At 42.1% G+C, this 25,341-nt stretch overlaps 1 protein-coding gene and 1 long non-coding RNA gene across 3 annotated transcripts; both read right to left on the bottom strand.

The window, feature by feature from the left end:
- Nucleotides 1–1,351: 1,351 nt before the first annotated feature.
- On the bottom strand, nucleotides 1,352–10,035 carry LOC309624729. Its single transcript, XR_014242104.1, has 2 exons — nucleotides 2,161–10,035; nucleotides 1,352–1,784 (listed from the first exon to the last, which is right to left on the bottom strand). It is a non-coding gene; the product is annotated as an uncharacterized lncRNA (long non-coding RNA).
- Nucleotides 10,036–13,445: 3,410 nt separating this feature from the next.
- On the bottom strand, nucleotides 13,446–25,341 carry CD209 (CD209 molecule). Of its 2 annotated transcripts, XM_082383129.1 has the most exons (8): nucleotides 16,486–25,334; nucleotides 16,232–16,306; nucleotides 16,031–16,117; nucleotides 15,582–15,731; nucleotides 15,288–15,365; nucleotides 14,893–15,044; nucleotides 14,291–14,403; nucleotides 13,446–13,882 (listed from the first exon to the last, which is right to left on the bottom strand). In XM_082383129.1, exons 1-8 carry the CDS (start codon nucleotides 16,523–16,525, stop codon nucleotides 13,741–13,743), a joined length of 837 nt encoding a protein of 278 aa, XP_082239255.1. In that variant the 5' UTR covers nucleotides 16,526–25,334; the 3' UTR covers nucleotides 13,446–13,740. The 2 variants fall into 2 exon arrangements, with proteins under 2 accessions (XP_082239255.1, XP_082239256.1); XM_082383130.1 differs by lacking the exon at nucleotides 14,291–14,403 and having other exon boundaries at nucleotides 13,719–13,882; nucleotides 16,486–25,341.

Genomic DNA, 25,341 nt, shown 5'->3' with positions numbered 1-25,341 from the left:
GCGCAGTGGTTAAGAATCCGCCTGCCAATGCAGGGGACACTGGTTCGAGCCCTGGTCTGGGAAGATCCCACATGCCGCAGAGCAGCTAAGTCCGTGAGCCACAACTACTGAGCCTCCGCGACTGGAGCCTGTGCTCCGCAACAAGAGAGGCCGCAACGGTGAGAGGCCTGCGCACCGCGATGAAGAGTGGCCCCCGCTCGCCGCAACTGGAGAAAGCCCTCGTACAGAAACGAAGACCCAACACAGCCAAAAATAAATAAATAAATAAATTTATAAAAAACAAAAACAAAAAAAAGTACCATGTGGTCTACATCCTTCCACAATTTATTTTTGTCCCCTCCACGTTGCAATTATGAAATATTTCTATTTAACACTCATTCCTCATTAGAAAAAAAAAGATAAACACAAGAAAACAAATGCTGAAGTAAACAAAGAACAGGATAGAACTTCCTTCATTTGATAAGTGGCAATTTCCAGGAACCCACAGAAATGTCTTACTTGTGAATTATGAAAAACATTTTTGGTAAAATCAAGAACAAAATAAGGATGCCCGTCTTGCTATTTTCCCAGTGCAATAGTAAATAAGACCTAAAAATATTGGAAAGAAAAAGTGAATGTTAACAGTGATCATATTTCCAGAAAGTCCTAGGGACTTAACTTCTGGACTAATTAGAGGACTCACCAAGATTAACGTACAAGGGAACAAGTTTCTATGTTCTAGCAGTGAACATTGGAAAATAAGAAACAAATCCTCTACCTAATATACGAAAATCCCTTGAAAGTTAAAGAATAATCATAACAAGCTATGAATAAAGCTGTTATTCTCCTAAGAATGTGTCTGAACAAATCAAGACAAAAAGTGAGTTCCCCAGAAGAACACTCAGTATTTTAAAGAGTTTAATTCTCCCTAAACGAATTTATAAATTCAATGCTAGCCCAATTAAAATCCTAAATAGATTTTTTGATAAAATTGTTTTATTGTGGTAAAATATGCATGACATAAAAATCTACCATTTTAACCATTTTATTTATTTTTTAAAAACTGAAGTAGAGGGCTTCCCTGGTGGCGCAGTGGTTGAGAGTCTGCCTGCCAATGCAGGGGACGTGGGTTCGAGCCCTGGTCTGGGAAGATCCCACATGCCGCGGAGCAACTGGGCCCGTGAGCCACAACTACTGAGCCTGCGCGTCTGGAGCCTGTGCTCCGCGACAAGAGAGGCCGCGATAGTGAGAGGCCCGCGCACCGCGATGAAGAGTGGCCCCCACTTGCCGCAACTAGAGAAAGCCCTCGCACAGAAACGAAGACCCAACACAGCAATAAATAAATAAATAAATAAATAAATAAATAAATAAATAAAAACTGAAGTAGAGTTGATTCACAATGTTGTCATTTTAACCATTTTTAAATGAACAGTTCAGTGGCATTAAGTACATTCACATTGTCGTGCAACCATCCCCACCATCCATCTCCAGAAATTTTCCATCATCCCCAACAGAAACTCTGTCCCCATGAAACACTCACTTTCCATCCCCCTCCTCCAGCCCCTGACAATCACCATTCTACTTCCTGTCTCTATGAATTGGACTCTTCTAAGTACTTCATATAAGTAGAATCTTAAATAGATTTTTTTGAGTCTTTTTAAAGAAACTTAATTTGGAAATAATTTTAGAATCACAGATGAGTTGCTACCACAATACAGAGAGTTTGGTGTACCCTTTACCCAGCTTCCTCTGTCAATAACGTCTTACGTTACCATCATACATTTGTCACAGCGAGAAAATTCTTACTGGTACAATACTATTTTTTTTTTTTATTGTTGTCACTTTTTTTTTTTTTTTAAAGGGGATGGATTATTGGGGGATATTTTTTTTAATTAATTAATTAATTAATTAATTAATCTTTGGCTGTGTTGGGTCTTCGTTTCTGTGCGAGGGCTTTCTCTAGTTGTGGCAAGCGGGGGCCACTCTTCATCGCGGTGCGCGGGCCTCTCACTATCGTGGCCTCTCTTGTTGCGGAGCACAGGCTCCAGACGCGCAGGCTCAGTAGTTGTGGCTCACGGGCCCAGTTGCTCCGCGGCATGTGGGATCTTCCCAGACCAGGGCTCGAACCCACGTCCCCTGCATTGGCAGGCAGACTCTCAACCACTGCGCCACCAGGGAAGCCCGGTACAATACTATTAACTAAACTCCAGGCTTCATTAGATTTCATGTTTTTCCACCAGTGTCCTTTTTCTGTTATAGGATTGCATCCAGGATCCCACACTATATTTAGTCATTGTGAAACCCTGTAACTCATATTGGGATTTGAACCCTCACGCTGGGACTCGAACCCAGCCCAAACCCAGATTGGGACTTGAACCCACAGTCATTTAACTGAGAGCACACACCTGGTCTCAGGACTTAATGAAGTTCAGGTTCTTGATGTCTTATCGCAGAAAGAATTCAGTGAGACAAAATGATAGGTAGGAAGTGGATTTATTTAGAGAGAAACACTCTCCACAGACAGAGTGTGGGTCATCTCAGAGTGCGAGAGTGGCACCAGGGTATGGGGTTGTCAGTTTTTGTAGAGGTGGGTAATTTCAAAGGCTAATGAATGGGAGGAGAATTCCAGCTATTTTGGGGAAGGGGTGGGGATTTCCAGAAATTGGGCCACTGCCCACTTTTTGACCTTTATGGTCGGCCTTGGAACTGTCATGACGCCTGTGGGTTTGTCATTTAGCTTACTGATGTGTTACAATGAGCGTATACTGAAGCTCAAGGTCTAGTGGAAGTTGACTCATCTGCCATCTTGGACCTATTTGGTTCTAATCAGTTTATGTCGTGTCCTCGGGCTATGTCATTCCTTTAAAGGTTGTGCCCTGTCCCCTTCCCTCCTGTTTCATTTGTATTAGTTTGTTCAGGCTGCCATAACAAAGTACCACACACTGGGGGGCTTAAACAACAGAAATTAATTTTCTTGGATCTGGAGGCTGGAAGTCCAAGATCAAGGTGTCAGCAGGGTTGGTTTCTTCTGAGGAAGAACAGAAGCAAAAAAGGAACAGAAGCAAAGAGGGGAAATGTAGGGCCTTCAAGACAAAATTGTAGGTCTCCCACCTAGAGTAATGAAAATAAAAACAAAAGTAAACAAATGGAACCTAATTAAACTTAAAAGCTTGTACACAGCAAAGGAAACAATAAACAAAACAGAAAGACAACTCACAGAATGGGAGAAAATATTTGCAAATGAATCAACTGACAAGGGATTAATCTTTAAAATATACAAACAGTTCATGCAGCTCAATATCAAAAACAAACAAACAGGGTCTTCCCTGGTGGTGCAGCGGTTAAGAATCTGCCTGCCAATTCAGGGGACACGGGTTCAAGCCCTGGTCTGGAAGATCCCACATGCCTCAGAGCAACTAACCCCATGCGCCACAACTACTGAGCCTGCGCTCTAGAGCACGGCGTACCACAACTACTGAAGCCTGCGCGCCTAGAGCCTATGCTCCGCAACAAAAAAAGCCACTGCAATGAGAAACCCGTGCACCACAACAAAGAGTAGCCCCCACTCGCCGGAACTAGAGAAAGCCCATGTGCAGCAACGAAGACCCAAAGCAGACAATAATTAATTAATTAATTAATTAAAACAGCCTAATCAAAAAATGGGCGGAAGATCTAAATAGACATTTCTCCAAAGAAGACATATAGATGGCCAAGAGGTGCATGAAAAGATGCTCAACGTCACTAATTATTAGAGAAATGCAAATCAAAACTACAATGAGGTATCACCTTACACCAGTCAGAATGGCCATCATCAAAAAGTCTACAAACAGTAAATGCTGGAGAGGGTGTGGAGAAAAGGGAACCCTCATGCACTGTTTGTGGGAATGTAAATTGGTACAGCCAATATGGAGAACCGCATGGAGGTTCCTTAAAAAACTAAACATAGAGCTACCATATGATCCAGCAATCCCACTCCTGGGCACATATCCAGAGAAAACCATAATTTGAAAGGACACATGCACCCCAATGTTCATAGCAGCACAGTTTACAATAGCCAGGACATGGAAACAACCTATATGTCTATCAACAGATGAATGGATAAAGAAGATGTGGTACATATATACAATAGAATATTACTCAACCATAAAAAAGAATGAAATAACACCATTTGCAGCAACATGGATGGACCTAGAGATTGTCATACTGAGTGAAGTCAGAAAAAGACAAATATCATATATCACTTATAGGTGGAATAAAAAAAATGGTACAAATGAACTTATTTACAAAACAGAAATAGAATCACAGATGTAGAAAACAAACTTATGGTTACCACAGGGAGAAGCAGGGTCAGGGGGAGGGATAAACTGGTAGATTGGGATTGGCATATACACACTATTATATATAAAATAGATAACTAATAAGGACCTACTGTATAGTACAGGGAACTCTACTCAATACTCTGTAATGACCTATATGGGAAAAGAATTGAAAAAGACTGGATATATGTATATGTATAACTGATTCACTTTGCTGTACAGCAGAAACTAACAGAACATTGTAAACCAACTATACTCTAATAAAAAATTTTTTTAAATTGCAGGTCTCGCCACCTATTCCTGCCACCAACAAAACAAACCAAAACAAAATCCACTAAAGTAAGTCGATTTTGCTGCATTGACATAAGCAGGTAACATTGAGCTGCCTATCTCATAAAACATCCCCAATACATGACACATATGAACAAAAGGAAAATAGTAAATTCAGAGAGAGTAATTGAAAAGATTCACAAAATGAAAATTCACACAAATCAGCTGAGGAAAAAGTCCCCCAGAAAAGGAATCAGGAAGTAAAAGAAAACCGTAAGTCAACACTTTAAAGAGAATTAAATATATTCAAACAAGCATTTGAGGATATGAAAAATCATCTTACATCAAAAATTCAAAAACTAAAGAACCAAGTACTGATGTGGGCAGAAAAGAAAAACGGGGGTAGATGAAGAGAGATTTGAATCAACTCAGGAAATAAGTGGAAGAAAAAGAAAAAATTATTTCAGAAATGCAGAATAAATTATAAGGTACCCAAGAGAGAATAAACTCAAATGAAAGTGTAATAAAGGGCATTGGATAAAAGCAGAAAAACAACTAAGAAAGTGACAATGGGGACTTCCCTGGTGGTCCAGTGGTTAAGACTCCACACTCCCAATGCAGGGGACACAGATTCAATCCCTGGTCAGGGAACTAAGATCCTGCATGCTGCATGGCACGGCCCAAAAAAACCAGAAAGCAAAGCAAAGAAAAGAAAGTGACAATGACATGAAGAAAGAAGTGAAAAGGCATCAAAGGGAAATGAACAGAAATGGAATTTCAGACACTGAAGGAGTAATACATGCATTATTGTGGTCCTTGAAGAAGGAAAACAAAACAAGAAAACAGAGCTGATATTTAAAATCATAATCCAAAAACTTTCCAGAAATAGAAAATCACCTGAAATTACACACTGAGAGGGCTGGCCAGGTACTTGGGAAAATTAACCCAGATGGTCAACTCTGAGACATATTCAAGTCAGGCTACTTGATTTCAAAGATTAAGATAAAATCCTTAAGCCTTCCAGATCAAATAATTTACAAAGTCATAAGAATTAGACTGGTATCAGACTTTTCAAAACTAATGTTCAAAGCAAGACAACAATGGAGGAGCATTAAAAAAAAGAACTCAATGAATGAAAGTGTGAACCAAGGATTCGATATCCAGCCCAGCTGTCCTTCAAATACGTACAAGAAATAAGGAACTCTGTACCCACTAGCCTTTCTTGAAGAATCTCTGAGAGGATTCCCTTCATCCAACAATGGGATGATTTTTTTCTCATAGAGGCATGAATTAGAAATTTGTAAATTGGTGCAGCCACTGTGGAAAACAGTCCAGAGGTTTCTCAAAAAACTAAAAATAGAATTGTGATATGACCCAGCAATTCCACTCCTGGGTATTTATCTGAAAAAAACAAAAACATTGATTCAAAAAGATATATGCACCCCAATGTTCATAGCAGCATTATTTACAATTGCCAAGACATGGAAACAACCTAGGTGTCCATCAAAAGATGAATGGATAAAGAAGATGTGCCATATATATATACATATATATATATACATATGTACACACACACAATGGAATACTACTCAACCATAAAAAAAGAATGAAATTTTGCCATTTGCAGCTACGTGGATGGACTTGGAGGGCATTATGCTAAGTGAAATAAGTCAGACCGAGAAAGACAAACACTGTATGATATCACTTATATGTGGAATCTAAAAAATACAGCAAATTAGTGAATACAACAAAAAAAGAAACAGACTCACAATATAGAGAACTAGTGGTTACCAGTGGGGAGAGGAAGGGGAGGGGCAATATAAGTGTGGGGGAGTGGGAGGTACAAACTATTGGATGTAAGATAGGTTACAGGGATATATTGTACAACACAGGGAAAATATCTAATATTTTGTAATAATTATCAATGGGAAGTAACCATTAAAATTTGTATAAAAAATACAAATCCACAGCTAACATCATACTCAATGGTGAAAAGCTGAAAGCATTTCCTCTAAGATCAGGAACAAGACAAGGATGCCCACTCTTGTCACTTTTATTCAACATAGTTTTGGAAGTCCTAGCCACAGCAATCAGAGAAGAAAAAGAAATGAAAGGAATCCAAATTGAAAAAGACATAGTAAAACTGTCACTGTTTGCGGATGACATGATACCATACACAGAAAACACTAAAGACGTTACCAGAAAAATTGTATAAAAAATAAAAATAGGGCTTCCCTGGTGGCGCAGTGGTTGAGAATCTGCCTGCCAATGCAGGGGACACGGGTTCGAGCCCTGCTCTGGGAAGATCCCACATGCCGCGGAGCAACTAGGCCCGTGAGCCACAACTACTGAGCCTGAGCGTCTGGAGCCTGTGCTCCGCAACAAGAGAGGCCGTGATAGTGAGAGGCCTGCGCACCATGATGAAGAGTGGCCCCCACTTGCCGCAACTAGAGAAAGCCCTCGCACAGAGACGAAAACCCAACACAGCCAAAAATAAATATTAAATAAATAAATAAATAAATAAATAAATATTAAAATGCAATAAATTTTTTTAAAAAAATAAATAAATAAAAAATAAATTTTTTTTTTTTTTTTGCAAAAGAAAAAAATTCTGAAACTCCTTCCTGTGTATTCTCTGGCTGAACAAATAAGCAAATATATTGTGGTTAACGAGAACCACATTTCTCACTGTTGGAGAAAAGGTGTTACAAATAAGGAAAGGGGAAAAGCTAGGGACTTCCCTGGCAGTCCAGTGGTTAAGACTCTGAGCTTCCACTGCAGGGGTCATGGGTTCGATCCCTGGTCAGGGAACTAAGATCCCACAAGCTGTGTGGTGAAGCCAAAATAAAAGAGGTGGGGGAGGAGGAAGACCAGAATGAACTCTGTGATGTTGGACTACAAGTAGGGTATCAGTATGAACTCATGGTTTTTAATATATGTGTCCAGATAAGTAGGTACAGAAATACAGACATATAGTATGTCTATGTATGCCTATTTGTACACACGCATGTGTTTCTGAGCTCTGTCTCCCAAGAAGACCTAGAACAATGGACACAGCAATATCAAAAGCACACCTAAACCACAAGATACCAAAATTAGTGGATAAAAGTTTGATGAGAAATGGAATATTTTCTAACTCCCAACGTTATCTCCTCGCAAGGTATTTATTCATTACAAAGAGGAAAAGACTCACTTTGCAATGGAGTAAGCTGGTGGGCACCACCTTAACCAGATAACTGCGGTTAATGCCAACAATAATAGACATAGCGACATTACATAACCTTTGAGATGAGGCACTGGGAAGTATGCAACACCACTTCTGTGGTATTTTTGTCAAAAAGGATAACCTCAATCTAATCAGGAGAAAAAAAAAAACACCAGATAAACTCAATCTGAGGGACAGTCTACAGAAAAATTGACCAGCACTCATCAAAAATGTCAAGAGCATGAAAGACAGGACAAGACTAAACCCTCACAGATTGGAGGAAACTAAAGAATGACAATTAAATGCTATGTGACATCCTGAGTCAGGAAAAGGACCGAATAAGGTCTGTAGTTGGGTTAATAATAGTGTATCAATGTGATGTTCCCGGATTTGATCATTATACTGTGGTCCATAAGATGTTAACCCTGGAGGAAGGTGGATGAAGAGTATTTAGGAACTTGTGTCTTTTCCCCAACTTCTCTTGTAAGCCTTAAAATCATTTCAAAGTACAGAATAAAATAAATAAATGCATCCAGCACTTCTTTAACCCATAACTTTTATCTCAATGCAAAGTTTCTATTGAGTTTGTGCCTTTAGTGGTTTCTCCACCAGCTGAGCTCCAAGGTAGAGACTCAGGTGTAATTTATTTGGGACATGACCCTGGGAAGCATGACAAAGGCAGTGGGGATGTGAGAAATGGAAGGGAAGGGAACCAATAATGAGGATGTTAATAAGGAACTAATGATGGTGGGCAACTGAGGCTGAAAACTTTGCCTCAGAGTCCTCCTTCCAGAAGGATAAGTGAGCTGGAGTATTTAACCATTAACTCTGATCAGTCATTGGAGATGTGGTGGCATCATCATTCCTGGGCATTCCTGGCTGCCTTGTACGTGGGTAGGGAGGACTCTGATGGTCAGGAAAAGTCTTTAGGTGGCCAAGTGTCTCAGATGCTGGGCATTGGATGTGTGGGGGCTGGTACACCCAGGAACATGCATCAGTCAGCTTAGGTTGCATTGCAGTAACAAACAATCCCAAAACAGCTTAGAACAACAAAAGCTATTGCTTGCTTATATGACAGGTCTGTGAGAGTGGGCTTCTGATATTCCCAGTCATATGTTGAGTCTGGGGTATCATTCCTTCTAAAGCACTTGAGTGGTTCTTTCTTGGCCTCATATAATTTCTCCCCATGCATGTACCAATCAAAACTCCACCAAAGACTGAATGGGGGGGGACTCCCCTGGTGGCACAGTGGTTAAGAATCCACCTGCCAATGCAGGGGACAGGGTTCAGTCCCTGGTCCGGGAAGATCCCACACGCTGCGGAGCAACTAAGCCCGTGCACCACAACTACTGAACCTGAGCTCTAGAGCCCACGAGCCACAACTACTGAAGTCCTTGCGTTCTAGGGTCCGCGTGCCACAACTACTGAAGCCCGCGCACCTAGAGTCTGTGCTCCGCAACAAGAGAAGCCACCACAATGAGAAGCCCGCGCACCACAATGAAGAGTAGCCCCCGCTCGCCGCAACTAGGGAAAGCCCAAGCACAGCAATGACGACCCAATGCAGCGCCCCCTCCACCAAAAAACAAGATTGAATGGGGACCCTCTGCAGATTCTTAGAGCTCTCTCTATTCAGTTCTCTCTTCTTGGGACTCTGTCCGTTGAATTCTCGCCTTTCCAGCCTGCCTGAATTACCAACTCTATCTCTTCAAGCCAGTGAGAACTCAGAGCTCTGCTTGGGTTTACCTTCCCTGCACTGCAAACTGGAAACTCCTTCCAGTCAGTCAGCTGGGTCAATTGTAGGGCCCACCTTGTTTCTCCCCTTTCAAGGACCACTGCATTACACTTATCTCCAGAGACTGAAAATAATTCTTTCATATACTTTGTCCAGTTTCTCACTTACTTCAAGCAGGAGCTGGTACCGCATCTTGGCTGGAAATTATCATGGGGATCTCTTAATTCTGTCTTTACAAACACAAGCTGGTAAATAGGAATTATAATAATTACTGGAGGGATTTTTCTTGAGAAAAGCCATTCCAGCATTCACTGAATTTGGACAGTGTGATTCCTGGATCATTTTTGTTTTCAACACAGTTCAACGGTTTCCATTTTTTCCCCCTTTGTCCCCTTTTATTTCACTGGAATTATTTTTAATAATCAATCATGCTAGCCTCATAGAATGAGCTGGGAAGAATTCTCTCCTCTACATGCCAGGTGCATGGCTGGGAGCCGAGGTTCTGGAATTCCTCTGTGGACAAGTTAATAAGAATCTGCATAGGCAGAATACTCTATGACATACATCACAGCAAGATTCTTTTTGACCCAGCTCCCAGAGAAATGGAAATAAGAACACAAATAAACAAATGGGACCTAATGAAACTTAAAAGCTTTTGCACAGCAAAGGAAACCATAAACAAGACCAAAAGACAACCCTCAGAATGGGAGAAAATATTTGCAAATGAAGCAACTGACAAAGGATTAATCTCCAAGATTTACAAGCAGCTCATGCAGCTCAATAACAAAAAAACGAACAACCCAATCCAAAAATGGGCAGAAGACCTAAATAGACATTTCTCCAAAGAAGATATACAGATGGCCTACAGACACATGAAAGAATGCTCAACATCATTAATCATTAGAGAAATGCAAATCAAAACTACAATGAGATATCATCTCACACTGGTCAGAATGGCCATCATCAAAAAATCTACAAACAATAAATGCTGGAGAGGGTGTGGGGGAAAGGGAACTCTCTTGCACTGTTGGTGGGAATGTAAATTGATTCAGCCACTATGGAGAACAGTATGGAGGTTCCTTAAAAAACTACAAATAGAACTACCATACGATCCAGCAATCCCACTACTGGGCATATACCCTGAGAAAACCATAGTTCAAAAAGAGTCATGTACCAAAATGTTCATTGCAGCTCTATTTACAATAGCCAGGACATGGAAGCAACCTAAATGTCCATCGACAGATGAATGGATAAAGAAGATGTGGCACATATATACAATGGAATATTACTCAGCCATAAAAAGAAATGAAATGGAGGTATTTGTAATGAGGTGGATGGAGTTAGAGTCTGTCATACAGAGTGAAGTAAGTCAGAAAGAGAAAAACAAATACAGTATGCTAACACATATATACGGAATCTAAGGAAAAAAAAAAAAAAGGCCATGAAGAACCTAGTGGCAAGACGGGAATAAAGACACAGACCTACTAGAGAATGGACTTGAGGATATGGGGAGGGGGTGGGGTGAGATGTGACAGGGTGAGAGAGTGTCATGGACATATATACACTACCAAATGTAAAATAGATAGCTAGTGGGAAGCAGCCGCATAGCACAGGGAGATCAGCTCGGTGCTTTGTGACCACCTAGAGGGGTGGGATGGGGAGGGTGGGAGGGAGGGAGATGCAAGAGGGAAGAGATATGGGAACATATTGTATATGTATAACTGATTAACTTTGTTATAAAGCAGAAGCTAACACACCATTGTAAGGCAATTATACTTCAATAAAGATGTTTTAAAAAAAAAAAAAAGCCAGCAGGAGGAGCTCTCACCTTGCTGGGTCCAATGCTGTTAGTGTGCCTGAAAAACCTGAATTCGTGGGAGCTTGGCCTATGAAGCAAGTGATAAAATTTAAACATGTATCACATATAATGGTGTTAAAAATAAAAATAAATCCTCAGTTTTCTTTTGAAAAAAAAAAAAAAAGAATCTGCTACACTATGCCACAAATAGCAAATACACCCCAGCATCTCAGCAATGTAACACAACACAGTCATGGCCAAAACACGCTCTTGCAAAACTGTTGCAGATCAGAGAAGCTATCTTGCATCCAAGTTGCAATTGTGGGTTCCCGCGTTGGCAAGGGGAGAGAAGAGTGTGCAGGGAGGTGACCACCAATCGTTCTTAAATGTCCCAGTCTGGAAATGACATGGTCAATCTAGTCTCAGCCCATCTATTTACCAGGCGTGTTTCTGATGCACTGCTTGAAATGAGTCCCATGAACCCAACCTGAATTTGGTTCAGTTCCCCCAGACGCAGGACTTAAGACAAGGATTTCAGTACAAGAGGTTGATTTGTTGTGTCATCCTCAGAGGGCACTAGGAGAGAAGGGAAGGAAGCCATAAGAAAGCATTATTTTTTTTTAATTTGTATTTATTTTTTGGCTGCATTGGGTCTTCGTTGCTGCATGTGGGCCTTCTCTAGATGCGGCGAGCAGGGGCTACTCTTCATTGCCGTGCGTGGGCTTCTCATTGCGGTGGTTTCTCTTGTTGCGGAGCACAGGCTCTAGGTGTGCGGGCTTCAGTAGTTGCAGCTCACGGGCTCAGTGGTTGCAGCACGCGGGCCCTAGAGCACGAGGGCTTCAGTAGTTGTGGCTCGCGGGCTCTAGAGCGCAGGCTCAGTAGTTGTGGCACATGGGCTTAGTCGCTCCATGGCATGTGGAATCTTCCCGGACCAGGGATCGAACCGTGTCCCCTGCATTGGCAGGCGTATTCTTAACCACTGTGCCACTAGGGAAACCCCAAGAAAGCATTATTGGCATTATTGAGTGGGTGGCTTATTCCTCTTGCTAACCTCTAAAAGCTCTGAAACATGCCTCAGAATTGTCTAAGTCAAGAGCAGAGAGAGTTGGGATATTACCCACCAACTCATTGAATTTACCTCGTACAGCACATCCATAAGAAGTACAACACGTGGTAGACAGAATAACATCTCCCCTAAAGACGCCCATGTCCTAATCCCCAGGACTTATGAATAGTTTATGTTACATGGAAAAGCAGGAAGTAAGGTTGCAGGTAGAAATGAGGCCCCTAATCAGCTGATCTGAAAATTGTGAGATTAGACTGCATTATTCAGGTGGGCCCAATGTAATCACCGGGTCTTTTAAATGTGGAAGAGGGAGGGAATTCCCTGGTGGTCCAGTGGTTAGGGCTCCCTTCTTCCACTTCAGGGGGCACGGGTTCGATCCCTGGTCAGGGAACTAGATCCCACGTGCTGCAGCTAAGACCCAGCGCAGCCAAATAAATAAATAAATAAATATTTAGAAAAAAAATTTATATGAAGAAAATCATAAAACTTTACTGAAGGACATTTTTAAAGTACCCAAATAGGAGAGGGAGGGTGGGGGAGGATGGATTGGGAGTTAGGGGTTAGCAGATGCAAATTATTATACATAGAATGGATAAACAAAATCCTACTGTATAGCACAGGGAACTATATTCAATATCCTGTAATAAACCATAATGGAAAAGAATATGAATAAAAAATATATATGTATAAAATCACTTTCCTGTACGCTGGAAACTAACACAACATTGTAAATCAACTATACTTCAATAAAATATGTTTTGAAAAAATATAGTACCTGAATAAATAATTGGTTCATGAATCAATGAACACATAGATAGCTAGACAGACACATACATACCTATATGTATTGTATATGTATACATATATGTATATATGTACATTCCCAACCAAAATTACAAACTGATTCAAAACTGTATCTGGAAAATAAAATACACAGTAGTAGAGAAAAACATATTGAAAAAAGGCAATGTCCTAGTGTACATCAAACAGATTATCAAACTATAGTAACTGAAAAAAACAAAACTATAGTAACTGAAACAGTGGCAAAGGAATAAAAATAAGTTCAGTGGGACACATAATGCAATGTATGACTTTATTAAGGGGATGTCATGGGGGGGCTGAGGGGGGGCTGAGACCATCAATAGATGAAAAAAGATGGTCTATAGCCTATGGTGGGATGGGTCTTAGATGATAAGGGGGTCTCAGAATCTCCCTCAGGATGTCAAAGACCTCTGTACAGGAGGGGGATGGGAATTCACCAAAGGGAAAAACAGAAACGGGTGGGGCCTGAGAGCAACCAGCAGACCGCATGTCTCAGTCGCCTGATCTCTGCCAACCAAGACAGGGTGGGGTCGGGGGGGGAGGCAGTGACCCTCAGAGGGCTGGGCAGGGAGCCGAGGGCTTCTCACAGATCCAGGAGTTTTGTGTGCTACATTTGCCATCATTCCAGCCATCGTTGTACAATTCCACACAGTCCTCATCTTCGTGGTTGTTGGGTTCCCCTTTTTTCCAGAAGCTGTGAACCCCATGAGAGCTCTGAGCCCCCTACTCCACCCAGAGCCCACCCCCAGGCCCCCCTTTGGAAGAGCTGGTCCCTGGGCTTTGGCGGCAAATTGCCAAGTACCAGCCAGAGGGTGGTGAGGAGTTTGGAGGCAGGGTTTTGGAAATGTGGGTTAGGGTTGGAATCCACCTCCATTAGCATCAGCTCTGGCAAAGTTAAAATGCAGATTCTTGGGCCCTTACCCAGACTTATAGGATCCGAGGTCCCCACCACCACCACTCCCACCCCCAGAATGAAGGCAGGACTCTGCATCTTCACCAAGCGCCTCAGGTGATACTTTCCAGTCCCAGAGTCTGAGCAACCCTGCTTTGAAGGAGGGGCGTCCCTGCCCACACCCTCGGGCCATTGTCACTGGGAGGTCACCTGAGTTGGAGGGGGCTGTTGTCCACCCATTTCCAGGAACCCTCATTGTGGTGGTCACTGAGGCCAATCCAGGTGGGTTTATTATATCTGACATACCAAATCTTCAGGAATTTCTGGGAGTGGGGGTGGGGAGAGGGGTATCAGGAGGAAGATCCCTGAACGCCACGCGTCCCATGTTTGCCCACTTTCCCATGGTCCCCTGCCTCCCATGGAAGTTCCTTTCACAGTCTAGCCTATAGCCCCTACTCCAGTGGTATGTGTTCACATGTGCATGGAGGCTGTGGATGTGTGTTAATATACATACATGTGTGGATATGTGTTAACTTGTGTCTCAGTTGACATACATTATGTGTGGTCTCAAGGGTACTCTGAATTCCTTTTCTGTCCAGACATGGGCTCCTCTCAAACATGTTCTTCTCTCACTTGACCTTCCAGAGTCCATTATGGTTCCTCCTCCAGGAAGTCTTCCCTGACTGCCTCTCACCTCTCACCCCCATCTACCCCGTGGACCTCCATCTCTCAGAGGGCAGAGGAGTGCAGCAGAAAGCTCTCTGTTGACCAGTCATTTGGCCCAGCCCCAAGGGGAACCTTGCCCAGCCCACCTGCTCCTCAGGACTCTTGATGATCACCAGCTGGGCCCCAATGTCCTGACAGGCAGAGACAGCAGATTTCCAGTCACTCTGGGTCCAGGAGAATAAGTAGCAGCTTCCCTGGAAGAGTCCCCAGTTCCAAGGACAGGGACGGCACAGGCCAGCTGGGAAGGAGGAATGGGGTTGGGACAGAGAAGTCACTTGGCTCCTAGGCCCCAGACACCTGCGTCAGATCTTGGGAACCTAGGGCCAGCCACTGTGTTCAGCTGTCAGCTCAGTCCCCAAGAAATCCATGAGAAAGATCCCGGCTCTGTCCTGCCCTCCTCAGCGTGGCAGCCATAGAAGGTGGGTCCCAGCCCCACCCGCAATCCTGTGACTTCCTCTTGACCTTGGCATGGGACCCTTACCCAGGGTGGCATTCATCCAGGTCAGGTGCTGCAGGATCTCCTCCAGGTTTGATTGCATCTGCCCCTGTGCAACATCAGCTGGAGGGAGAGGACCTCAATTATTAAGCACCTACTGTGTGCTTGGTGCAGAGAGGGCCCCATGACAACATTATGTATGGATCTCACAGGGACCTGAAGAGCCCATGACACAAACGAAAAAACTGAGGCTTAGAGTGACTTGCCCAACATTGCCAGCCCCCAGGACCTCTTGCAGGGCTCCAATCCCCTCCCCAACTCCTGCCCTCTCTCCTTCACCCCTGGTGGTGATGGCTGGTCCAAGGTCATGCTCCCTCGGAGCCCCATCCCCTCTCTGACTCTGGAACCCGGCGTCCAGCCCCTCATCCAGGCTGTTGTTCTCCTCGTGGTGGTCCCCCAAATCTCTCTGCAGGACTTGGATCCTGGAAACTACAACAGAGCAGAGAATTCCCCCTTTATGAGCGCCGACTCTATACCTGACCCGGTGCCAAGTCCAGTTTCAAGGTCTCAGGGAAACTAAGCTCCCCACAGGGGAGGATGCACTGCATTTCACGTGAGGAAGCAGGATCAGAGAGGGGGAGTAACTGGCCCATGGTCACACAGAAGGTGACACGGAGCCCAAACGCCCCAGCCCTAGTAGGTCTGGGGAATGTGGAAAAGGGCAAAGACCATCCCAGAGAGAAAACCCAAAGGGACCCAGGACTCCAAACCCCCAGATGCTGACTCACCTTGAACCAGGGTGGTCAGCTGCAGCATGAAGAAACCCAGTGAGATGAAGAGCAGTAGGGGAAGCAGAGGGTTCCGGGCCAGACACCCTGCAGGACCAGCAGATGGGCAGAGCTTGGGGCTCAGGGGCAGACCCTGTCCCACCCCGCCCCCTAACCGCCCCCTTTCCCAGCTGCCTGCTCCTGAACCAGCCATTCTGGTACCTGGTGAGCTCCTCAAACTGCGTAGGAGTCCAGGGTGTCTCTCAGCCAATCTCTGGCCCCCAAATGTCTCCTCCTCTGAATAGGACAGAGCACATGCAGTTGAACTTGGAAGCCTGCTGAGCCCTCTCTCAGAACTGCAAGCTGGAGACCAGACCCTCCCCCTTCCCTGCAAGCTGAAGGCCAGACCCCAGCACCCTCAGGACACTGGGGCCCTGTCATCCCACCATCACCCCAGACTGGGGGTCCAGCCTCACCGGAGCCACCCGGCTCCTTGGGGTTACACATCTCTGCCATCCTCCTTTCCTCTCTGCCCCTCTTTCTAACTCCTCTCTGGACTATGGTTTTTATAACCCCACGTATTCCCCTCTGTAGCCCTTCCTCAGATCTGTTCTTTCTCAACTCAGGAAGAATGAGGAACAGGATGGGGATAACACTTCCTCTCAGAAAAATCCGGGGAGGGATAAAGCGCCTGACACAACTGAGAGGTCAGTTAGGATCGGGCAGAAGCTGTGCAGTCAACTTTGGTGCCAGAAGGCACTGTTCCAACCCCTATCCAGTCCTGGGACCTTCAGCCTCACATTCTCAGAGCCTCAGTTTCCTCAACTGTGAAAAGGGACAATTACCCTGCCTCACACTGTAATTGTAAGGTTTAATACAGTGCACTAGTAATGGGTATAAATTGCCTATTCTAATGATGAATACTCAGTAATAACAACACTTAAGCATGTGCCCACTGTTCCCCCGGTGTGTGTTCTCCCTCACTGTAGCAAGTAATAAGCCTGGATTTGCTAACCACAGGTGTGTTCCTAATGGTCTAACAGTTCTCACAATAGCCCTATGAGGAAGGTAGTTATTATTCTGCTTTACAGATGAGGAAACTGAGAAACAGAGAGAGCAAGCAACTGCCTGAGGTCACATAGCTCAAAAGCAGTGGGGCTGGGAGTTGACCCATGAGTCCCTGCTTAACCACTACACAAAGCAGTTACTTTTTTCCCCTTTGTAGTTACTAAGTATTTTGTAGAGAGTCACTTTGAAACTTTGTGTATTGAGCTTCCAATTTATTTCTGTATGGACCCTGGTCTCCTATCTGATGCAACTGGGTGTATGTTACAATCTAAAGTGAGTCTCTTGGGGCTTCCCTGGTGGCGCAGTGGTTAAGAATCCGCCTGCCAATGCAGGGGACACGGGTTCAAGCCCTGGTCCGGGAAGATGCCATATGCCGCAACTAAGCCTGTGTGCCACAACTACTGGAGCCCATGTGCCTAGAGCCCATGCTCTGCAACAAGAGAAGCCACAGCAATGAGAAGCCTGTGCACTGCAACAAAGAGTGGCCCCTCTCACCACAACTAGAGAAAACCTGTGTGCAACAACGAAGACCCAACGTAACTAAAAATAAATAAATAGAACAAATAAACTTATTTTAAAAAATAAATAAAGTGAGTCTCTTGTAGACAGCATGTAATTGGATCATCTTTTTTATTCATTCTGTCAATCTCTACCTTTTAATTGGAGAATTTAACTCTTTTATATTTAATGTAATTACTGATAAGGTAGGTTTTCTATCTGCCATTTTGCTATTTGTTTTTCATATGTCTTATTTCTTTTTCATTCCTCAGTTCCTTCGTTACTACTTTTTTCATGTTAAATAGACACTTTCTTCTTTTTTTTTAAATTGAAGTATAGTGATTTACAATGTTGTATTAGTTTCTGGTGTACATCAAAGTGATTCAGTGCGTATATATTCTTTTCTCATATTCTTTTCCATTATAGTTTATTACAAGATATTGAATGTACTTCCCTGTGCTATACAGTAAATCGTTGTTGTTTATCTATTTTATATATAGTAGTTTTTTATATAATAGTTCACCCTCTCCAGCATTTTTTATTTATTTATTTATTTTTGGCTGCGTTGGGTTTTTGTTGCTGCACACAGGCATTCTCTAGTTGCGGCGAGCAGGGGCTACTCTTTGTTGCCGTGCACAGGCTTCTCATTGTGGTGGCTTCTCTTGTTGCAGAGCACGGGCTCTAGGATGCTCAGGCTTCAGTAGTTGTGGCATGGGCTTAGTTGCTCCACGGCATGAGGGATCTTCCCTGACCAGGGCTCAAACCCATGTCCCCTGCATTGGTAGGCAGATTCCTAACCACTGCACCACCAGGGAAGCCCTCCAGCATTTATTATTTGTAACTTTTTAAATTTATTTTTTAAATTATTTATTTATTTATTTAATTTATTTATTTTGGCTGCACCACATCTTAGTTGCAGCATGTGGGATCTTCATTGCAACATGTATTGCAGGATCAGTTCCCCGACCAGAGACTGAACCCGGGCCCCCTGCATTGGGAGCTCAGAGTCTTACCCACTGGACCACCAAGGAGGTCCCCTGTAAATTTTTAATGGTGGCTATTCTGACCAGTGTGAGGTGGTACCTCATTGTAGTTTTGATTTGCATTTCTCTAATAATTAGCAATGTTGAGCATATTTTCATGTCCCTATTGGCCATCTGTGCGTCTTCTTTGGAGGAATGTCTATTTAGTTCTTCTGTCCATTTTTTTTATTCTCTTGTCCTTTTATTTAACCAGTTTTTTTAAAAAATAGATCTTTATTGGAGTATAATTGCTTCACAATACTGTGTTAGTTTCTGTTGTACATCAAAGTGAATCAGCCATATGCATACATATGTCCCCATATTCCCTCCCTCTTGAGCCTCCCTCTCATCCTCCCTATCCCACCCCTCTCGGTTATCGCAAACACCGAGCTGATCTCCCTGTGCTATGCTGCTGCTTCCAACTAGCTAAATATTTTACATTCAGTAGTGTATATATGTCGATGCTACTCTCACTTCGCCCCAGCTTCCTCCTCCCACCCTGTGTCCTCAAGTCCATTCTCTATGTCTACATCTTTATTCCTGCCCTGCAACTAGGTTCATCAGTACCTTTTTTTTTTTTTTTTTAGATTCCATATATATGCGTTAGCATACAGCATTTGTTTTTCTCTTTCTGACTTACTTCACTCTGTATGACAGACTCTAGGTCCATCCACCTCACTACAAATAACTCAAAAATATAGAACGCTTCACGAATCTGTGTGCCATCCTTGCGCAGTGGCCATGCTAATCTTCTCTGTATCGTCCCAATTTTAGTATATGTGCTGCCAAAGCGAGCACTTCTGCCCATTTTTTGATTGGATTGTTTTGTTGTTGTTATTGTTGAGTTGTATGAGCTGTTTGTATATTTTGGAACTTAAGCCCTTGTTGGTCGTATCATTTACAAATATTTTCTCCCTAGTTGTAAGTTGTATTTTCGTTTTGTTTATGGTTTCCTTAGCTGTGCAAAAGTTTATAAGTTTGATTAGGTCCCATTTGTTTATTTTTGCTTTTATTTCTTTTGCCTTGGTAGACTGACCTAAGGAAACATTGGTACAATTTATGTCAGAGAATGTTTTGCCTATGCTCTCTTCTAGGAGTTTTATGGTGTCATGTCTTATATTTAAGTTTTTAAACCATTTTGAGTTTATTTTTGTGTAGGGTGTGAGGGTGTGTTCTAACTTCATTGATTTACATGTGGCTGTCCAGCTTTCCCAACACCACTTGCTGAAGAGACTGTCTTTTCTTCACTGTATATTCTTGCCTCCTTTGTTGAACAGTAATTGACCGTAGGTGTGTGGGTTTGTTTCTGGGATCTCTATTCTGTTCCATTGATCCTTTTGTCTGTTTCTGTGCCAATACCATGCTGTTTGATTACTGTAGCTTTGTAGTATTGTCTGAAGTCTGGAAGGGTTATGCCTCCAGCTTTGTTCTTTTTCCTCAAGATTGCTTTGGCAATTCTGGTTTTTTTAAGGTTTCATATAAATGTTAGGATTATTTCTACTAGTCCTGTGGAAAATGTCATGGGTAGTATAAGAGGGATCACATTAAATCTGTAGGTTGCTTTGGGTAGTATGGCCATTTTAATCAATATTATTTCTTCCAGTCCAAGAGCATGGGATATCTTTCTATCTCTTTGAATCATTTTCAGTTTCCTTTTTCAATGTTTTATAGTTCTCAGCTTATAAGTCTTTCACTTCCTTGGTCAGGTTAATTCCTAAGAACTTCATTTTATTTTGTTGTTGTTGTTGTTGCAGTTTAAAAAGAGATTTTTTTTAACTTTTCCTTTTTGATATTTCATTGTTAGTGTAAAGAAATACAACAGATTTCTGTATGTTAATCTTGTATCCTGCTATCTTGCTGAATATGTTTATCAGTTCTAGTAGTTTTTGTGTGGAGTCTTTAGGGTTTTCTATTAAATAGATATTTTCTATTACTATATATTTTTGACTTATTTTCTTAGTGGTTGCCCTGGGGCTTACTATTAACATTGTTAATTTATAACAATCTAGTTCAGAGTAATAGCCACTTAATTTTAATAATATACAAAACTTTGCTCCTATTTAGTTCAATTTCTGCCTCCTTTTGTGCAGCTATTATCACAAATTACATCTTTATACACATGTGCCCATCGACTTAGATTTCTAATAATTGCATTAAACAGTTGTCTTTTAAATCCGATGGAGGAAAAAAAGGAGTTGCAAACCAAAAATACATGTATACTGTCTTTTATATTTACCTGTGTAGTTACCTTTGTTGGTGTTTTTATTTCTTCATGTGGATTTGAGTTACTGTCTAGTGTTCTTTCATTTCATCCTGAAATACTCCTTTCATTTCTTTTATTGTGGGAAAATACATGTAACATAGATTTTACCATCCGAACCATACAGTTCAGTAGCATTTAGTACATTCATAATGTTGCGAATTTTGTGCAACCATCACCAATATCTAGTTCCAGAACATTTTCATCACCCCAAAAGGAAACCCCATACCCATTAAGCAGTCACTCCCCATTTCCACCTCCCCCCAGAGCCAGAAACCACTAATCTACTTTCTGTCTCTATGGATTTACCTATTCTGGATTTACCTATTTCATATATATGGAATCATACAACACCCTTTTGTGTCTGGCTTCTTTTGCTTAACATAATATTTTCAAGGCTCATGCATGATGTGACATTTATCAGTACTGTATTCCTGTCTATGGTTGAATAAAGTAGTTTTACTGGATATAGAATCTTTGATTGACAGGTTTTTTCTTTCAGCATTTCATATATGTCTTCCCACTGCCTTCTGGCCTCCACAGTTTCTGATGATCCACAGCTGTTAATCTAATTGAGGATCACTTGTACAAAGTGAGACATTTTTCTCTTGTTGTGTTCAAGATTCTCTTTGTCTTTGAACAGTTTGATTATTATGTGTCTAAGTGTGGATCTCTTTGCATTTATCCTCCTTGGAGTTCATTTAGCTTCTGCATATGTAACCTAACAATTTCATCAAATGTTGGATGTTTTCAACTGTTATTTCTTCAAACATTCTTTCTGTCCCTTTCTGTCCTTATTCTCCTTCTGACACTCCCATTATGCATATGTTGGTATACTTGCTGGTGTTCCACATGTCTCTGATGCTCTGTTAATTTTCTCTTCCTCAGACTGGATAATCTCAATGGATCCATTTTCATTTTTTGCTGATACTTCCTTCTACCTACTCAAATCAATAGCAATTTGCCCTCTAGTAAAATTTTCATTTCAATTATCGTACTTTTTTTAATTTATTTATTTATTTATTTATTTATTTATTTATTTATTTATTTTTGACTGCATTGGGTCTTCATTGCTGTACGTGGGCTTTCTCTAGTTGCAGCGAGCGGGGGCTACCCTTCCTTGTGGTGCGCGGGCTTCTCATTGAGGTGGCTTCTCTTGTTTCAGAGCTCAGGCTCTAGGCACACGGGCTTTGGTAGTTGTGGCACGCAGGCTCAGTAGTTGTGGTGCACGGGCTTAGTTGCTCTGTGGTATGTGGGATCTTCCCAGACCAGGGCTCGAACCTGTGTCCCCTGCATTGGCAGGTGGATTCTTAACCAGTGTGCCACAAGGGAAGTCCCTGTACTTTTTAACCCCAGAATGGTCTACATTGTTCCTTTTTATAATTTCTATCTCTTTATTGATATTCTCTAGTTAGTGATATATTATTCTCATACTTCTCTAGTTTATTAAATATGACTTACTTTTGCTCATTGATCACTTTAAAAACAGCTGATTTGAAGTCTTTGTCTAGTAACCAATATCTGGACTTTCTCAGGGACAGTTTCTATCCACTTTTTTCATGTGTGTGGGTAATATTTTCTTGTTTCTTTGTATTTCTCATAATTTTTTGTTGAAAACTGGACATTTCAAATGCAAGCATGACTCATTTTATGGTGCTTCACTTTATTAGGCTTTGCGATAATGCATTTTTTTACAATTGAAGGTTTTTGGCAGCTCTAAGTTGTCAGATGATGATTAGTAATTTTTAGCAATAAAGTATTTTTAATTAAGGTATGTACAGTGTTCTTTTAGACATAATGCTATTGCACACTTAATAGACTACAATATAGTGTAAACATAACTTTTATATGCACTGGGAAACCAAAAAATTTATGTGGCTTGCTTTATTTCAATATTTGCTTTATTGTGCTAGTCTGGAACCAAACCCAAAATATCTCTCAGGTATGCCTTGTAATATAATATGGCAACTATGGAAATTAGATTCTACCTCCTCCTGAAGGTTTGTTACCATTGCTGTTTTTCCATAGTAGTTGTTTTTTTGTTTATTTAATGACTTTTCTGAACTAATTCTGCAAAGTCTCTAATCTCTGTCATGTACGGTTACTAAAATCTCTACTTAGCTTGGTGCTTAGCTAGTGATTGAACAGACTTCCTTGAAAATCTGAAACTAAAAGTCCCCCAGTCTTCACCCAAGATCTCTGTGTGTTTAGACACAACTTCAACACTCAGCCAGGAAGATTACAACTCTGCCTTCGCCTCCCCTTCCTGCTTTCTCAGAGCCTCAAAGTCTGCCAGAATTAAGAGCTTAGCACCTTTTCAGATCCCTCCTGGGTATGCACACAGCCCTCCACATGCATGTGGCCTTCCAGATTCCCAGGGTATGTTGGAACTTGTCAAAGTCCCTAGGGACATCTCATTCCTTAACGTTTCCTTTTAAGACTTTTTGGTTAAGCTATTATTTACCCCCAACTGTTATCCATCACCTCAGGCAGCTGTGTTGTTAAAGCATTTGACAGGTGCTCCCTGCGGAGAGGTTTTTAGCATTGGGCAAGTTCAAGTGAGGTCAATTAAAGACAAGCTGTTTCAGTGTGGTCTTCTGGGGAACCACTAGACAGATCAGATAATTACTCTTCCTTGGGAATGAGGCTTTGTAAGAGCTCCTTACAAAGAAGGAGAACTTTGTAAGTTCTCCTTCTGTAAGAAGAAGAACTCTGTTCTTCTTCAGTACCAGGAATGTGGGCTGTTATTTTTTAAGGCTATTTCTTTTTTTTTTAATATTTTTCTTTTCTTTCTTTCTTCTTTCCTTCTTCCTTTCTTTCTTTCTTCCTTCCTTTCTGGCTGCGTTGGGTCTTCGTTACTGTGCACGGGCTTTCTCTAGTTGCGGTGAGTGGGAGCCACTCTTCACTGCGGTGCGAGGGCTTCTCATTGTGGTGGCTTCTCTTGTTGCAGAGCACGGGCTCTAGGCACGCGGGCTTCAGTAGTCAACGCACCTGGGCTCAGTAGTTGTGGCTCAAGAGCTCTAGACCACAGGCTCAGTAGTTGTGACACATGGGCTTAGTTGCTCTGCGGCATGTGAGATCTTCCCGGACCAGGGCTCGAACCTGTGTCCCCTGCACTGGCAGGCGGATTCTTTACCACTGTGCCACCAGGGAAGTCCCAAGGCTATTTCTTTTTTTTTAATTTATTTTATTGAAGTATAGTTGATTTACAATGTTGTGTTAATTTCTACTGTACAGCAAAGTGATTCAATTATACATATATATACATTCTTTTTCATATTCTTTTCCATTATGGTTTATCACAGGATATTGAATATAGTTCCCTGTGCTGTACAGTAGGACTTTGTTGTTTATCCATTCTCTATATAATACTTTGCATCTACTAGTCCCAAATTCCCAATCCATTACCCCCGACCCCCACCCCTTGGCAACCACAAGTCAGTTCTCTATGTCTGTGAGTCTGTAAGGCTATTTCTGAGTTGGAGAGTGGGCAATGGGACTAGGGTACGTTAAAATTCCACCAAGCTCATTGTTCTTTACTGAGATTCAGTCTTGACTAAATACTCCCTGAATTACTGTAAGCTTCTGGTTGATTGCCAGAGTTCTAAAAGTGTTGATTCTGACAAATTCTGCGGTTTTTTCATTGTTTTTATGGAAAGGCAAATTTTACTCGCCATTTTTGCTGACATTCCTTTTTTCCTTTCTGTTTTTTGATGCTTAAATTTTCTTTGATTTGGCCAGTGGAAGCCTTTCATGCTGGCTTCTGTGTCCTTTTGACATGTGCCTATCAGTTTTTTGCTGAGCAGACTTTCCTTGTCTGAACCCTGGTATCAACCATTTTTCCAAAGAGCCCTGGTTGCTTTTAAGTGGAGAATGGCATTCAGAAACCAAGACCTGAGTATTAAGTATGCTCATTATTATTGGGGTGTCACTTATCCCAGGACTTCTGAGTAGGCAGATGAGAAAACACACACAGACACACACACACATTTATTTCTCTATATATTTTGAAAACCATGAGTTCACACCAACACCTCCAATTAAATACAATAAGGTTCATTCTAACGTTCCCTTCATTCGCTTTTTTTTTTTTTTTTTTTTTTTTGGCCACACAGCTTGCGGCATCTCAGTTCCCCAAGCAGGGACTGAACCCTGGCCATGGCAGTGAAAGCCTGTAATCCTAACCACTAGGCCACCAGGGAACTCCCGCTCCATTCATCTTTGTAACCCTCTTTTCTGATGGTGGGAAACCTGGTTCCCATTACCCTGCAGGATTTATTTATTTCATCAATCCCCCTACATATAGCCAATCTCATTTTCCCATCACTATCCCCTACGCCAGCGGTCCCCAACCTTTTTGGCACCAGGGACCAGTTTTGTGGAAGATGATTTTTCCATGGACCGGGGTGGGGGTCGGGGGATGGTTCAGGCGGTAATGCAGGCAATGGGGAGCGGCAGATGAAGATTCTCTCACTGGCCTGCCA

Source organism: Balaenoptera borealis, assembly GCF_965194805.1.
Source record: "Balaenoptera borealis genome assembly, chromosome: 2".
Taxonomy (NCBI): Eukaryota; Metazoa; Chordata; class Mammalia; order Artiodactyla; family Balaenopteridae; genus Balaenoptera; species Balaenoptera borealis.
The sequence above is the reverse complement of the archived record's forward strand: the minus strand, read 5'-3'. Positions and strand labels throughout refer to the sequence as shown.